Source organism: Myotis myotis, unplaced genomic scaffold, assembly GCF_014108235.1.
Source record: "Myotis myotis isolate mMyoMyo1 unplaced genomic scaffold, mMyoMyo1.p scaffold_m19_p_3, whole genome shotgun sequence".
NCBI classification, from domain to species: domain Eukaryota; kingdom Metazoa; phylum Chordata; class Mammalia; order Chiroptera; family Vespertilionidae; genus Myotis; species Myotis myotis.
This window is the reverse complement of record NW_023416335.1, coordinates 112,577,620-112,593,732: the sequence shown is the minus strand read 5'-3', so window position 1 is coordinate 112,593,732 and position 16,113 is coordinate 112,577,620. Positions and strand designations below refer to the sequence as shown.

The following is a 16,113-nucleotide window of genomic DNA, read 5'->3' as shown; positions in this document are numbered from 1 at the left end:
ACAGAAGGAATGTTGAGGACATACGGTACAATCATAGGTAGAGGATGGGGACTGAAAATGGAGTCAGCGTTGCATGGCTTACAGATGGTGCCAAATTAGCAATGACACACCCACTCCACCTGGATTGGGAAATCCAATTCTAGTAAAATAAATGATGGCACTTACAGAAGAAACATTCCAGTGGCAGCACACCTAAGAGAACAGGATTCCTACTGTAGCAGAGGGGCTCCAAGAGTCAGGAATTTGTTCTGGGAGGTTGAGCTCAGCCTTCCCCTTCAGTTTTCTTTCTTGTCTACTTTCACCCCCCGCCCCCCCCCCCCCCGGACTTTTACAATAGCACACTTCTCTAGTGGCTAATGGGTTCCCCGTTAGATAGCATCCTTCCACAGTGACAAAGGCGCTGACATCCCAGGAGGTCAGCAGGTGAAAGCATTACTCCTGGAGAACTGGGAGCTGCAAAGCTAAGTGACTTGGTGGCTTGGTAGTGAGTGGCCGGAGAATAATGGCTTTTTCTTACAATTCTTTCCCGGTGCTCATGTCTCCTTCATTCCTCTCTAGTGGCCTTCCTATTCATCCTCTAAAACCACATTTCCATTATCTCTCTTATTCTTATCAACACTGTCCTAAATAATGTTCTTTATTCTCTTTGACCTGGGAAAGCCTCTATTCTGCCTTCCCCAGGAGATTACCTGCTGTCAGGAGTTGTGGGGGTGTCTATCAATAAAATAAGGGGGCTTGGCTTCCCATCAGCCCTGTCTTTCTCCCCTAAGACACGGGCATTTGGTTAGGTCACATTTTTTCTCTTTATCAGTCACCACTTGCCTGAGATCTTAAAGTTACTTTAATTCTAAGACAATCTGTGGCTCATGACAAAATTAGTCCATTTACCCATAGGCACTTCTTATTTTAAAGATAATCACTACTAGGAAATGGATAGAGGCAGCAAAAATAAAAAATAGACTATAGACTTAACATCTGAAAAGTATTTGATTTCTCCAGACCTCATTAAAATGTAAATGGCTTAACCTCTTCTTTTTAAATCATTTACAATTTTTTTTTTCAATTACAGTTGACATACATTATTATATTAGTTTCAGGTGTACATCCCAGTGATTAGACATTATATAACTTACTAAGTGATCATCCTGACAAGTCTTGCACCATCTGACATCATATATAGTAATTAGGTTATTATAGACTATATTCTCTATGCTGTACTTTACATCCCCATGATTATTCTGTAATTACCAATTTGTATTTTTTAATCCCTTCACCTTTTTTACTCATCCCTCCAAACCCCCTCCAGTCTGGCAACTGTCAAAATGTTTTCTGTGTCTATGAGTCTGGTTCTGTTCTGTTTATTTTGTTTTTTAAGATTCAATTGTTGATAAATATGTATTTATTACTGTTTTATTGTTCATATATTTTTATCTTTTTTTTCTTCTTAAAGAAGATCCTTTAACATTTCATGTAATACTGGTTTGGTGGTGATGAACTCCTTTAGCTTTTACTTGTCTGGGAAGCTCTTTGTACATCTTCTGATTCTAAATGATAGCTTTGCTGGGTAGAATAATCTTGGTTGTAGGTCCTTGCTTTTCATCAATTTGAATATTTCTTGCCAATTCCTTCTTAGCCTGAACTGTTTCTGTTGAGAAATCATCTGACAATCTTATGGGCGCTCCCTTGTAGGTAACTGCTTTTCTTTTGCTGCTTTGGAAATTCCTTCTTTGTCTTTAACCCTCGGTATTTTAATTCTGGTGTCTTGATGTGGGCCTCTTTGGGTTCATCTTGGGACTCTCTGCGCTTCCTGGACTTGTGTGTCTATTTCCTTCACCAACTTAGGGAAGTTTTCCACAATTATTTTTTCAAATAGTTTTTCAATTTCTTGCTCTCTCTGTTCTCTTTCTGGCACTCCCATGATGTGAATGCTGGTATGCTTGAAGTTGACCCAGAGGTTCCTTACACTATCCTAATTTTTTGGATTCATTTTTCTTTTTGCTGTTCAGATTGTGTGTGTGTGTGTGTTTGTGTGTGTTCACACATGTGTGTGTGTGTGTTTTGTTTTCTTCCTTATATTCCAAATCACTGATTAGATTCTTGACTTCATCTATTCTACTGTTTATTCCCTGTAAATTATTCTTCATTTCAGTTAGTGTATCATTTCTGACTGGTCCTTTTTTATGCTGTGGAAGTTCTTACTAAGTTTATTGAGTATCCTAATAACCAGTGTTGTTTTTATTTTTATTTTATTTTTTGTTAATCCTCACCAGAGGATATTTTTTCATTGATTTTTTTTTTTTAAAGAGAGAGAGAGAGAGAGAGAGAGAGAGAGAGAGAGAGAGAGAGAGAGAGAGAGAGAGAATGGAAGGGTTGGGAGCAGAGATACAGAGAGAGAAACATTGATGTGAGAGGGACACATCGACTGGTTGCCTCCCACATGCAACCTGACTGGGGCTGGGGATAGGGACTACAACAGAGGTATATGTCCTTGACTGGAATAAAATGCACTACTCTTCAGTCTGCAGGCCAATGCTCAACCACTTAGCCAAAATGGCCAGGGGAATAACCAGTGTTTTGAACTCTGTATCTGGTAGGTTGCTTGTGTCCCTTCTGTTTAGTTCTTTTTCTGGAGTTTTGTTCTGTTCTTTCATTTGTGACATGCCTCTTTGTCTCCTCTTTTTGGCAACCTCCCTATGTTTGTTTCTATCTATTAGGCAGAGCTGCTACATCTCTCAGGTTTGGTAAGTGGCCTAATATAGTAAGTGTTCTGTAGGGTCAGTGACATAGCCTCTTGATCATCCAAGCTGGACTCTTGAGGTGCAGCCCTATGTGGGCTGTGTATATCCTTCTTTTATAGTTAGCACATTAATGGGAGGGATTTACCTATAGGCAGATCAGCCACAAGAACTGGCTGCAACTACTGACTACTGATCTCTGATAACTGTGGAGGATCAGTTGTGCAGAGGCCCACCCCATAGAGCATAACTTACTTCAGCAGGGGTCTGGTGCCTGCTGAGTCTTCCCCTTTAGTGTGTCCCTTGTGGAGGTGGTTGGGTGGTGATGCTTTGACATAATCTGAAGCTGTCCTGGATAGACTAGCTTTGAGGCCTGCCAGGAGGTGCAGGCCAAGGTCAGCTGCTGTCTCTGTTCTGCTTGGGTCTACCTGGCATGAGCTACAAAGTGATCTGCAGATGGCTGTTTCTTGTGCTAGGCATGGAGCTTTCCAGAGAGGCCAAGCTGTGAACCAAGGTGGCTGCTGATAGAGTTAGGCCTGGGCCACTTAGTGAGAAGTATGGGGCACACTGAGGCCAGATGCTGCTTGTTTGATATATTTTAGGATAGTTCAAAGCATGAGACAAGACAGGCCATTCATATGGAAAAGCCACTGGAATCAGCTTGGTGGGCCCAAAAGTTGGCCTTGGGGAATCACCAGGGTGGGGAAAACAGTTTGAGTCAAGTCGGTGGAGTCTCAGATATGGCACCTCCCTGCTGGCTTTATGAGGGGAGGTTCATCGAAGGAATGGTTGTCTCTGCCAGCATTTCTGTCTGGAAGAAAGCTATTCCCCAGCTCTTGCCCTGATGATAGACAATTTAATTCCTCCCCATATGTCTCTGGTGCCTTTCTAGCTGCTGCCCTAGCACTGGAGCTTAGAGGGAGTGAGTCCAAGTAAGTCTGTGCCTGGGCCCTTTAAGAAGAACTGCCTGGGACTCCAGCAGCCATCTGTCTTCCTCAGCCTCAATTCCTGCTGGTTTTTACAGCCAGAAATTACGGGGACTTCTCTTCCTAGAACTGGAACCCTAGGCTGCCTGATGTGAGGTGGTGACCCTCTTGTCTCTCAGGTGGGACCTATACAGCCAAGATATCTGTCCCACTTTTTAAAAAATAGTTTTATTGTTTAAAGTTTTACATATGTCTCCTTTTTCCCCCGATTCACACCTCCACCCCCCACCACTCCCAATGCTGAGGACAAGCCCCAACCGCCCCAGTGTCTGTGTCCATTGGTTATGCTAATATGCATGCATACAAGTCCTTTGGTTGATCTCTAATCACGCCCCCCCGCCCCTCATTTGTCTCTGGATCTATTTTTGTTCACCAGTTTATGTTATTCATTATAACCCACAAATGAGTGAGATCATGTGATATTTATCTTTCTCTGACTGGCTTATTTCGCTTAGCATAATGCTCTCCAGTTCCATCCATGCTGTTGCAAATGTTCCTTCTTTTTTATAGTGGCATAGTATTCCATTGTGTAGATGTACCACAGATTTTTAATCTACTCATCTGCTGATAGGCACTTAGACTGTTTCCAAATCTTAGCTATGGTAAATTGTGCTGCTATGAACATAGGGGTGCATATATCCTTTCTGATTGGTATTTCTAGTTTCTTGGGATATAATCCTAGAAGTGGGATTACTGGGTTAAATGGGAGTTCCATTTATAATTTTTTGAGGAAACTCCATACGGTCTTCAACAGTGGCTGCACCAGTCTGCATTCTTACCGGTAGTGCACGAGGGTTCTTTTTTCTCCACATCCTCACCAGCATTTGTCGTTTCTTGATTTCTTTCTTTTTTATAAAATATATTTTATTGATTCTTTTTTATTTATTTATTTATTTTATTTTTTTTAAATTAAATCTTTATTGTTCAGATTATTACATTTGTTCCTCTCCCCCCCCCCATAACTCCCCTCCTCCCAGTTCCCCCCCCCACCCTCCGCCCTCACTCCCCACCCACTGTCCTCATCCATAGGTGCACGATTTTTGTCCAGTCTCTTCCCGCATCTCCCACACCCCTTTCCCCCCCAAGAATAGTCAGTCCATTCCCTTTCTATGTCCCTGATTCTATTATAATCACCAGTTCATTCTGTTCATCAGATTATTTATTCACTTGATTCTTAGATTCACTTGTTGATAGATGCATATTTGTTGTTCATAATTTGTATCTTTACCTTTTTCTTCCTCTTCCTCTTCTTAAAGGATACCTTTCAGCATTTCATATAATCCTGGTTTGGTGGTGATGAACTCCTTTAGCTTTTCCTTATCTGTGAAGCTCTTTATCTGACCTTCAATTCTGAATGATAGCTTTGCTGGATAAAGTAATCTTGGTTGTAGGTTCTTGGTATTCATCACTTTGAATATTTCTTGCCACTCCCTTCTGGCCTGCAAAGTTTCTGTTGAGAAATCAGCTGACAGTCGTATGGGTATTCCCTTGTAGGTAACTGAGTTTCTTTCTCTTGCTGTTTTTAAGATTCTCTCTTTATCTTTTGCTCTTGGCATTTTAATTATGATGTGTCTTGGTGTGGTCCTCTTTGGATTCCTTTTGTTTGGGGTTCTCCGCGCTTCTTGGATCTGTAAGTCCATTTCTTTCACCAGGTGGGGGAAGTTTTCTATCATTATTTCTTCAAATAGGTTTTCAATATCTTGCTCTCTCTCATCTTCTGGCACCCCTATAATTCTGATATTGGTATGCTTGAAGCTGTCCCAGAGGCTCCTTACACTATCCTCACATTTTTGGATTCTTTTTTCATTTTGCTTTTCCGGTTGGGTGTTTTTTGCTTCCTCGCATTTCAAATCATTGACTTGATTCTTGCGCTCCTCTGGTCTGCTGTCGGGAGTCTGTATAATATTCTTTATTTCAGTCCGTGTATGCTTAATTTCTAGTTGGTTCCCCAATATAGCATCGAGGGTCTCATTAGTTTTCTTGTAGATCTCACTAAGTTTATCGGCGGCTTCTAAACAGTTCTTGAGAGACCTTAAAAGTGTGGTTCTGAACTCTATATCTTCCATTGACAATTTTGTCCTGTTTCTTTGTCTCCGCATTTTGCTATGCTTCCTTGGTGCACCCCCTAGTGGTCTTTGTGCGAAGTCTTATAGTTAAACCTTGATTGTTGTAACTAATACCAGGGAGGGTTTGACCTCCAGGCCAAGTGGCTATGAGAATCAGCTGTGTCTGCAGTGAGAGAACTTCCGTCCTCTAGGGAGGTGCTAATCTAGCCTTTGCCTGAGGCTATCCATCAAATGCCTCTGTGCAGGGCTTGGGCGGGGCGGGTCGCACAGGATCAACAGGGTGGGCCGGAGAGAGCAGTTATGGCGGCTCTCAGTCCTGTCCCCAGGGGCTCTGCCTCTCTGAGTCCCAGCACCCGCTGCAAACCTCGGAGAAAAAGCTGCACTCACTCTGACCAAAGCCAGACAGTCCTGCTTCTCCCGTTTGAGTCTGGGTCCCTAAAGACTCGCCTGTATCTGGAGCTCAGAGTCTGCGACTCCCTCCCGATTGAAAATGCCAACCGCGCCCTCTGCCGCCAGCCTGCTCTGCGCACTCCGCACCTCAGAATTTGACTTCAGCACTGCGCCTCCTCTGAGTGTCCGTATGCGTTTCTCTTTCCTCCTAGTTGTAGGACTTCCACTCAGCCAGCGTTCCTGTGGTTCTGGGTGATGTCCGTTCCGTTTTTTAGTTTCACTTTTGAAGTAGTTGTTCAAGGCAGCAAACTCCGGCGTTAACCTATGCCGCCATCTTGGTTCTCTGTGTGTACAAATTTTTGTGTCTAAATATATTTTATTGATTCTTTACAGAGAGGAAGGGAGAGGGATAGAGAGTTAGAAACATCAATGAGAGAGAAACATTGATCAGGTGCCTCCTGCACACTCCCCACTGGGTATGTGCCTGCAACCAAGGTACATGCCCTTGACCAGAATTGAACCTGGGACCCCTGAGTCCGCAGGCCGACGCTCTATCCACTGAGCCAAACCGGTTAAGGCAGTTTCTTGATTTCTTGATGATAGTCATTCTGACAGATGGTATCTCATTGTTGTTTTTATTTGCATCTCTCAGATGATTAGTGACTTTGAGCATGTCTTCATATGTCTCTCAGCCTTCTGTATGTCCTCTTTCAAAAAGTGTCTATTTAGGTCCTTTGCCCATTTTTTGATTGGATTGTTTATCTTTCTTTTGTTAAGTTGTATGAGTTCTCTGTAAATATTGGAGATTAAACCCTTATCTGAAATAGCATTGACAAATATGTTCTCCCATGCAGTAGGCTTTCTTGTTGTTTTTTGATGGTTTCTCTTGTTGTGCAGAAACTTTTTATTTTTATGTAGTCTCAAGTCCCATTTGTTTATTTTCTCCTTAGTCTCCATTGCCCTAGATGCTGTATCGGTAAAGATATTGCTATGACATATGTCTGATATTTTGCTGCCTAAGGAGTCATCTAAGATTTTTATGGTTTCCCATCTTACATTTAAGTCCTTTAGCCATTTTGAGTTTATTTTTGTGTATGGTGTAAGTTGGTAATCTAGTTTCATTTTTTTGCATGTATCTGACCAAATTTCCTAGCACCATTTATTTAAGAGACTGTCTTGACTCCATTGCATGCTCTTTCCTCCTTTGTCAAATATTAATTGAACATAATGGCTTGGGTTGATTTCTGGGTTCCCTGTTCTGTTCCATTGGTCTATATGTCTGTTCTTATGCCCATATCAGCAGTTTTGAGAACTGTGGCTTTGTAATATAGCTTGATATCTGGTATTGTAATCCCTCCAACTTTGTTCTTCTTTCTCAGGATTGCTGTGGCTATTTGGGGTCTGTTTTTATTCCAGATGAATTTTTGGAGAGTTTGTTCTAGGTCTTTGAAATATGCTGTTGGTATTTTAATGGGGAGTGCATTGAATCTATAAATTGCTTTGGGTAGTATGGACACTTTAATGATGTTGATTATCTGTACCATTTAAAAATTTTTTTTGTTAATCCTCACCAGAAGATATTTTTTCCATTGATTTTTAGAGAGAGTGGAAGGGAGGAAGGGAGGGAAAAGAGAGATAGAGGTCGAGATAGAGGTAGAGATAGAGATAGAGATAGATAGAGATAGAGATAGAGATAGAGATAGAGATAGAGATAGATCTATTTGTTGCCTCCCCCACTCACCCAGACCAGGCTGGGATCAAACCTGCAACTTAGGTATGTGCCCTTGACTGGAAATTGAACCCATGACTCTTCAGTGCATGGGCTGACTCTCAAATACTGAACCACACCAGCCAGGACCCTCCCAATTTTTATTCACTGCACAAGGGTGTGGGACCAGCTTGTTCCATGATTCTGCCCCTCCTACCAGTCTCCCTGTGGCTTCTTTTTAAATCCCCTAGTTGTAGGACTTCCATTCAGCCAGATTTCAGGTGGTTCCTAATGATGGTTGTTTTGTAGTTGAATTGTAATTTTGATGTTGTGGGAGGGGATGGGTACTGCATTTACCTGCCCTGCCATCTTGACCAGAAGTTTAATGACCAGAACTTTAAATCCCTCCCTGGTCTCTCCCATTACATGGTTATAAGAAGATTCCACCAGCTCCTTTCCTCATGATCTGTGCTTGCAGACATTACTTACCAGTCACGGTGTTCTTTCCTGCAGAGACCAAATGTATCCTCATAGTGCTTCTTAACACACAGTCTTTGATATAAATGATACACTGTATACTGGATGAGATGTTCAGTCCTAATCTAGACCAAAATGTAGCCTGAAGTAGATGCAAGCCTGAGCGGTCTGTGGCTAGGTCCAAAGAAATTTTCAATTCTGCCTTCTAGAAACTACTTGCTAAAGCCCTCGCACATCAGGGACCCCCCTCTTTTGTTTATCTGCCTCTGTATCTGGTCTGTGTCACACTTAGTCTCTGCAAGACACCTTAATGCCCTAATGCTTTTAGGGTCTGCTTTAGTTCTTGACCGTACCCACAGAGGAAGGTTCTGCTCAGTGAGTTCCTTCCCCAGAAATTTCTCCCTTGGGCTCTAGATCATCTTTGCTTTTCTCCAGAAGTTACTTCGGCCCGTCCCCTTCAGAAGTTCCAGTGGGTAGGGAAGACATTCCTTAGTGTACATCCTCCTTCAAAGCTCCTCCTTCTCCTTCCCTTTCCCCTTCCCCTTCCCCCTTCACCTTCCCCTTCTCCTTTTTCTTCTCCTTCTTCTTCTTCTTCTTCTTCTTCTTCTTCTTCTTCTTCTTCTTCTTCTTCTTCTTCTTCTTCTCCTTCTCCTTCTCCTTCCCCTTCCCCTTCCCCTTCCCCTCCTCCTCCTCCTCCTCCTCCTCCTCCTCCTCCTCCTCCTCCTCCTTCTCCTTCTCCTTCTCCTTCTCCTTCTCCTTCTCCTTCTCCTTCTCCTTCTCCTTCTCCTTCTCCTTCTCCTTCTCCTTCTTCTTCTTCTTCTTCTTCTTCTTCTTCTTCTTCTTCTTCTTCTTCTTCTCTTCCTCTTCCTCCTCCTCCTCCTCCTTTCCTCACCCAAGGATCTCTTTCCATTGATATATATTTATATATTTTAGAGAGAGAGTGGGAGAGGGGAGAGACAGAGAGAGAAACATTGATGTGCGAGAGACATATCAATTGGTTGCCTCTGGCACATGCCACCATCAGGGCCTGGGATTGAGCATGTGACCGAGGTACATGCCCTTGACTGAATTGAACCCAGGACTCGTCAGTCCATGGGCCAGCACTCTTCCATTGAGCCAAACCAGCTAAGGCAAAGCTGCTTCTTCCAGGAATGTTGTAGCTCCTGTGTTTAGTCCTCTTAAAGTTTATGTTTCTTATTCTCAGTCTTACATCCTATTCTCCAAGCCCATTCTCCCTATCCTGACTGGGTTGTCTGTAGCATCCTTAACCAAACAGCAGTTAAGGATGAATCTCAGTTTTTTCACTGTTCATTCTAAACTACTATCTGGGCCCAAACTCAATAGCAGTTGGCATTATATTACAAGAACATCTGACTTTTATCACCTACCATCACAAGCTGGCACTAGGTTGCTGTCTCTTTCTGTCCCAAAGCACCTTGTGCCCTGTTGGAGTTCCCACTAAACTCTTCTGCAATTTGAGGTTCTCAACTAAGTGGTTGGTAGGTAAAGATTAGCAACTCTCAAGGCCAATAAGCTCAGGTTACTCAGCTCCACCTTCTTCTCATTGTTTGCTCACTCCTCATTCAGCATTCATTTAGTAAATATTTAATGATCATCTGCTCTGAGCTGGGAACTTTAGAACTGTTCCCCCAAGGAGACCCTGGGGATTAGGGGCAAGGGGCAAATTCAGAAATATTAAACTACCAACATACTAATGGGCACAATTTTCAAAAGAACTGATCCCTCCAAATCAATTTCCCTTTTAGTGTCAATATTTTGTTTATTTATTTTATTATTATTTTAAATTTTTAGTCCTCACCAAAGGACATACGAGAGAGAGAGAGAGAGAGAGAGAGAGAGAGAGAGAGAGAGAGAGACATTGATGTGAAAGAGAAACATCAATTTGTTACCTTCTGCATGTGCCCTACTGGGGGAATCAAACCCTCAGCCCAGATATGTGCCCTGACCAGGAACTGAACCAGCACCAGCAACCTTTTGGTACACAGGATGAGGCTCAACCAACTGAGCCACTCTGATCATTCAACATTTTAGAGTCTGACCCCACCTCCCAATTATGGGGCCATGGGTTATTTCATCAGAGTTGAAGAATGAGCTTGCTTCTTTTGGAATTCCTGGGTGAGCACATGGATATCAAGGCTGAGTTTTCAAAGTGAAACCCACCAACCAATTGCACCAGACTCTTCTGGGATGCTTATTCAAAGTACAGATTCTGGGGGCCCTCCCAGACATACCAAACCAGAATCTCTGGGGTGGAGGCTCAGGAATCTGCAGGTGATTCTTATACACATGGAGTTTGGGATCCACAGAAGGCTGCTCATGCTTTTTTTTTGAGAATTATTCATTCATGTGACACACATTTATGGAAGTCCTGATTTATTGGAAATGAGTGGGTGAGCGAAGGAGACAGTATCCTGCTCTCATTGATCTTACCATTTTTTCCCTTTAGAAGTTACTAGGTTTAAAGTGATATTTACTTATTGAAAAGAACAGAATTTTAAAGCCAGAGGAACCATAAAATTTTCTTTTTTTACCCATATTTGGTGTACATTTTTGTGTTAGGTAGGAGAGGGGTGGTGAGTTGCCCAAGGCCACACTGCAGAGAGCTGGGGCTGGAACTTGGGTCTCCAAATGCCTGGGTTCTCCTCTCTTCCACCACATCTACACTTCTTGGAAGTTTTAGGTACATTCGAGATAGGTATTGTTTGGTACAATGTCTCTTTTATGTCTTCCTGTAGATTTTATGCTATGTGTGTGTGTGTGTGGGGGGGGGGCACATCTGTTTCAAAACTAAAAACCAAATCCTAGCCTCCAGAATCTGAAGGAGTTCTCAGGAAGTCAATGTGGCAGAAAGAGGAAGACTCTGGCCTCACACAGACAGGTTTGAATTCCCACTCTGCCTCTTCCTGGCTGTGTGACCTTAGGCAAAGTGTTCAACTTGTCTGTCCTCCTTTTCCCCACCTAGAAAATAAGCTAATCATACCTCATGGAGTGGTTCTGAGAGTTAAATGAAATCATAGGTATAAAACTCCTGGTTTCTACAGATGCTTAATGATTTCATTCTGACCTTCCCCACCCCAATTTAGAGAGAACTATGTAATCCTAACCTTAATTTTTATTATTTAAAAACAATTTCAATTATGGTTGACATTTAATGTTATATTAATTTTGCTCAACATAGTGGTTAGACATTTCTATAACTTAAGAATGATCCACCAATAAGTCTAGTACCCACCTGGCACCATACGTAGTTCTTACAATATTATTGGCTATATTCCCTATGCTGTACTTTACATCCCCATGATTATTTTGTAACAGCTAATTTGTACTTTTTAATCCCTTCACCTTTTTTTACTCCCTGATCCTCCTCCCATCTGACAGTTTGTTCTCTGTATCTATGAGTCTATTTCTGTTTTGGTTGTTCATTTATTTTGTTTTCTTATATTCCCCATATAAGTGAAATCATCTGGTATTTGTCTTTCTCTGTCTGACTTATTCACTTAGCATAATACCCTCTAAGTCCATCCATGTTGGCCTGCACATGGTAGGTGTTTGCTAAGTTCTCTGCACTGCCTGAGAAGACGACATATCTCCTTTGGGGGAGGTATGCCTTGAGACCTTTGCAAAATCCTGCCCACATTTAAGAAGACCACTATTCCATTAGGAGGCATCATCATTTTGTTCCTCACTACAGACTTATCACACTTTGAGTAGTAGGAAAGCTGATACTCAATTATTGAGTGGTTTTCAAACTCTTGACATGGGAAAATTATGGGTTACATTGTGAACCTTTGGGGTCCCTTTCAAAAAGATAAAATTTCTAACAAACTTGTGGACACCAAATTTTGTTCTCTGATTATATCAAGAATCAGACTCAGCGGTATTAACTCACATATTCGGCTGGGCTAGCTGTTCTTGTTGAGGAGTCCTGGTTGTCAAAGGCTCCCTCACCAGGGACCATCCTAACAGCCATAATGAGCCATTTGGCTGGACTTTGCTAATGCCACACAGATGGACCCAGCCACAGAGATTACAAAATTCCGCAGATAGAGGGAGGAAGCCAGGGTGGCTGCTGTGAACAATTAGGTGGTCACATATCCCTGGGGAAAAGGCTCTTGACCCCAGCTGACGATATGCTTCAGCAGCTCATGATTAGAGCCTTTGATAGAAGGGTATGAATGTACTAGTATAAAAAGCCTCTCTCCCTCCATTCACTTAAAACACCCATCTTTCACTGCTGGGGGCCCAGCTCTCATTAGAGTGAACATGAGTTATTCCCAGGCAGATGGAAGTCTCAGATGCCAAAGCACCTTTTAGATTTCACCAGCCTTGTTAGCTCATTTAAACCATCACTTCTCTCCTGGAGGCCCTTCAAGGCTTGCATTATACACAGCTGCCCCAACACTCTTACAGGCGCTCCTGGAGAGGAGCAGCATAGAGAGGGTCTGGATGAGTCGATGGGATTCCTAACCCCCAGTCAGAATGCCCAATGACCAGCAAAACCTGCTACTTTCACGCTGTCGAGGACTAGAGTTCAGAGGAAACTAGGAGCACACAGAGCAGCTGTATGCTGAGCCTTATCGATGAGGGGTCTGAGGTCTGGGCTCTTTGGCTGGGTTTTGAAATATGTTCAATGAGTAATAATAGCTAAGAGACTGCCATCTTCATATGAAGTAAATGGAGCATTCTTGAGTGAAAGGAGCTATAATTTAAACCCCATGTATTTCAAAGTGATAATGTGTGTGTGTGTGTGTGTGTGTGTGTGTGTGTGTGTGTGAGAGAGAGAGAGAGAGAGAGAGAGAGAGAGAGAGAGAGAGAGAGAAAGAGAGAGAGAGAGAAACAGGTGTCATTTGTACAGCTTTTACAGGTTTCTCTCTTCTTTTCCAGCACACCTGGCTACATTTTTGGGAAGCGTATCATACTGTTCCTGTTTCTCATGTCCGTTGCTGGCATACTCAACTATTACCTCATCCTATTTTTCGGAAGTGACTTCGAAAACTACATAAAGACGATCACCACCACCATCTCCCCTCTGCTTCTCATTCCCTAACTCTCTGCTGAATACAGGGATGGTGCTCTCATCTGATCAATACCTAGAAGTCATCATCACTCAGCCCTTGAGAGATGTAGCCCCTCTTAGATAGGAAATAAATCTAATGACCATCTGGGCTTCGCAGCTTGAGTTCACCTTGCTTTCCTGGAAGAAAATAATCCTGCATCAGCTCCACCCCTGGAAAATGGCAGTATCCAGGATTTGTTACCCAGACCCACTCTCTATGTTTCTTGATTTATCCTGCTTTCTGAAGATGTTTTGGGACCGGATTTGTGTTTTCCTAAAATAAAATGTAGAGACATGTTTGAAGCTGGTGTTTGAATTTCGTGTGTGTCTGTTGCTAAAGTTGAATAACTAGTTTGTTTTACTCAACCTAAATGATGATAATGACATACATTATACACACACACACACACACACACACACACACACACACACACACACCTGGAAGGGTATCCACCAAAATGTCAACTGTGATTATCTCTTAATGAGAAAATCCCATTAAACAAAGAAACAGAAGATACACAACTGAAGCCTTGCCTTTCCTAAGAAGCCTTCCCTAACTCCAGGTTGGTCTATGCTGCCCTCTGACCTCCCACAGCACCCTGTGCACATCTCAAGATATTTCCTAAGAAGTGCCACTCTGCCCCACTAAATCATCAGCTCTTGAATATCCCCAATGTCCTGTTGTGCTTTTCATGTGCTATGCTCAGGATGGGCCCATAGCAGGTACCAATGACTCAAACTATCTGGGAACTCAAACAAACATCCGGTAAAGTGTTCTATTGTAGGGGACTGTAGGTGTGAGTTTTATGAGATTAAGATGTGTGTTTTTAAAAAATATTTTAGTGAGATAAATTGTGGAGAAATGCCAAAACAAAAACAAACAAAAATAACAAAAAAAAGGAAAGAAAAGAAAATGCACTATTCGTCCTACAGACAAGCAGACCTCCTGAAGAATCATTTGTTGACTGTGCATCCCGCTCCCCACTTCTTGGCCCCATGAGGACTAGGTTGCACTCATATTATTTAGTTTGGAATGTGCTGTAACTTAGTGCCAACACCTATGATAAGTCCAGGTCCATCGTAGGTGTCCCCACATAGTGTTGAATAAGTGAATAAATGAATGATTGAGCTCATAGACTGCTGGCTGGCAGTATTTAATAAAATATGTGTTGAGTCATTTCCCATATTGTGGATAGACTCGTGGCGGTCCAACCATCATAACACATGGTGTCCTTTGGCACAGAGAGCACAATTTGGGAGATGGCTGGGTGTGGTCAGGAGTCCAGGACACCCCACAGAGAGAAGCTAGCCCCTACAGGGGAGTCAACTCATCAGGGCTGAGCTCTCAGTTGAGGTGACCAGCAAGAGGTGAGTGCCCTTCAATCCCAGCTGAGTCTTTTTTAAAAAATATATTTTTTATTGATTAAGATATTACATATGTGTCCTTATCCCCACGTTACCCCCAGCCCCCCCCCCCCCGCCCCCCCGCTCATGCCCTCACTCCCCCGTTGTCTGTGTCCATTGGTTAGGCCTATATGCTTGCATATAAGTCCTTTGGTTGATCTTTCCCCCTTACCCCCACCCTCCCCTACCTTCCCTCCAAGGCCCAACAGTCCAATCAATGCCTCTCCATCTCTGGATCAGTCCTTGTTCATAAGTTTATGTTGTTCATTATATTCTACAAATGAGTGATATCATGGTATTTATCCACTCTCCAGTTCCATCCATGCTGTGGCAAATGGTAAGAGTTCCTTTTTCATCTTCCTCTTCTTAAAGAATACCTTTCAGCATTTCATATAATGCTGGTTTGGTGGTGATGAACTCCTTTAGCTTTTCCTTATCTGTGAAGCTCTTTATCTGACCTTCTATTCTGAATGATAGCTTTGCTGGATAAAGTAATCTTGGTTGTAGGTTTTTGCTATTCATCACTTTGAATATTTCTTGCCACTCTCTTCTGGCCTGCATGGTTTCTGTTGAGAAATCAGCTGACAGTCGTATGGGTACTCCCTTGTAGGTAACTGACTGTCTTTCTCTTGCTGCTTTTAAGATTCTCTCTTTGTCTTTTGCTCTTGGCATTTTAATTATGATGCGTCTTGGTGTGGTCCTCTTTGGGTTCCTTTTGTTTGGGGTTCTCTGCGCTTCCTGGACTTGTAAGTCTATTTCTTTCACCAGGTGGGGGAAGTTTTCTGTCATTATTTCTTCAAATAGGTTTTCAATATCTTGCCCACTCTCTTCTTCTGGTACCCCTATAATTATGATGTTGGTGCGCTTGAAGTTGTCCCAGAGGCTCCTTACACTATCTTCATATTTTTGGAATCTTTTTTCTTTTTCGGTTGGGTATTTTTTGTTTCTTTGTATTTCAAATCTTTGACTTGATTCTTGGGATCCTCTTGTCTGCTGTTGGATCTCTGTATATTATTCTTTATTTCAGTCAGTGTATGCTTAATTTCTAGTTTGTCTTTTTTCATATCCTCCAGGGTCTCACTAAATTTATCGGCATCTTGAAAAACTTTATAAACATGGTTTTGAACTCTATATCCAGTCGTTTGCTTTCCTCCATTTCTGTCATTTGTGGCCTGTTTCTTTGTCTCCGCATTTCTTATGCTTCCATGTTGGTAGAGTGGTTTTGTGTGCTAGGTGTCCTGTAGGGCCCAGTGGCTCAGCCTCCCCAGTT

General features: G+C 42.5%; 1 protein-coding gene across 1 annotated transcript in view; it reads left to right on the top strand.

Moving 5' to 3' along the window:
- The window catches only part of LOC118651561 (arachidonate 5-lipoxygenase activating protein), a 33,521-nt gene extending 19,774 nt beyond the window's left edge, over positions 1-13,747 (top strand). The window contains exon 5 of the mRNA XM_036300839.1: positions 13,268-13,747. Coding sequence (XP_036156732.1) covers positions 13,268-13,430 — 163 coding nt within the window. The 3' untranslated portion in view covers positions 13,431-13,747. The remainder of the gene's footprint in view (positions 1-13,267) is intronic.
- Positions 13,748-16,113: the final 2,366 nt, after the last annotated feature.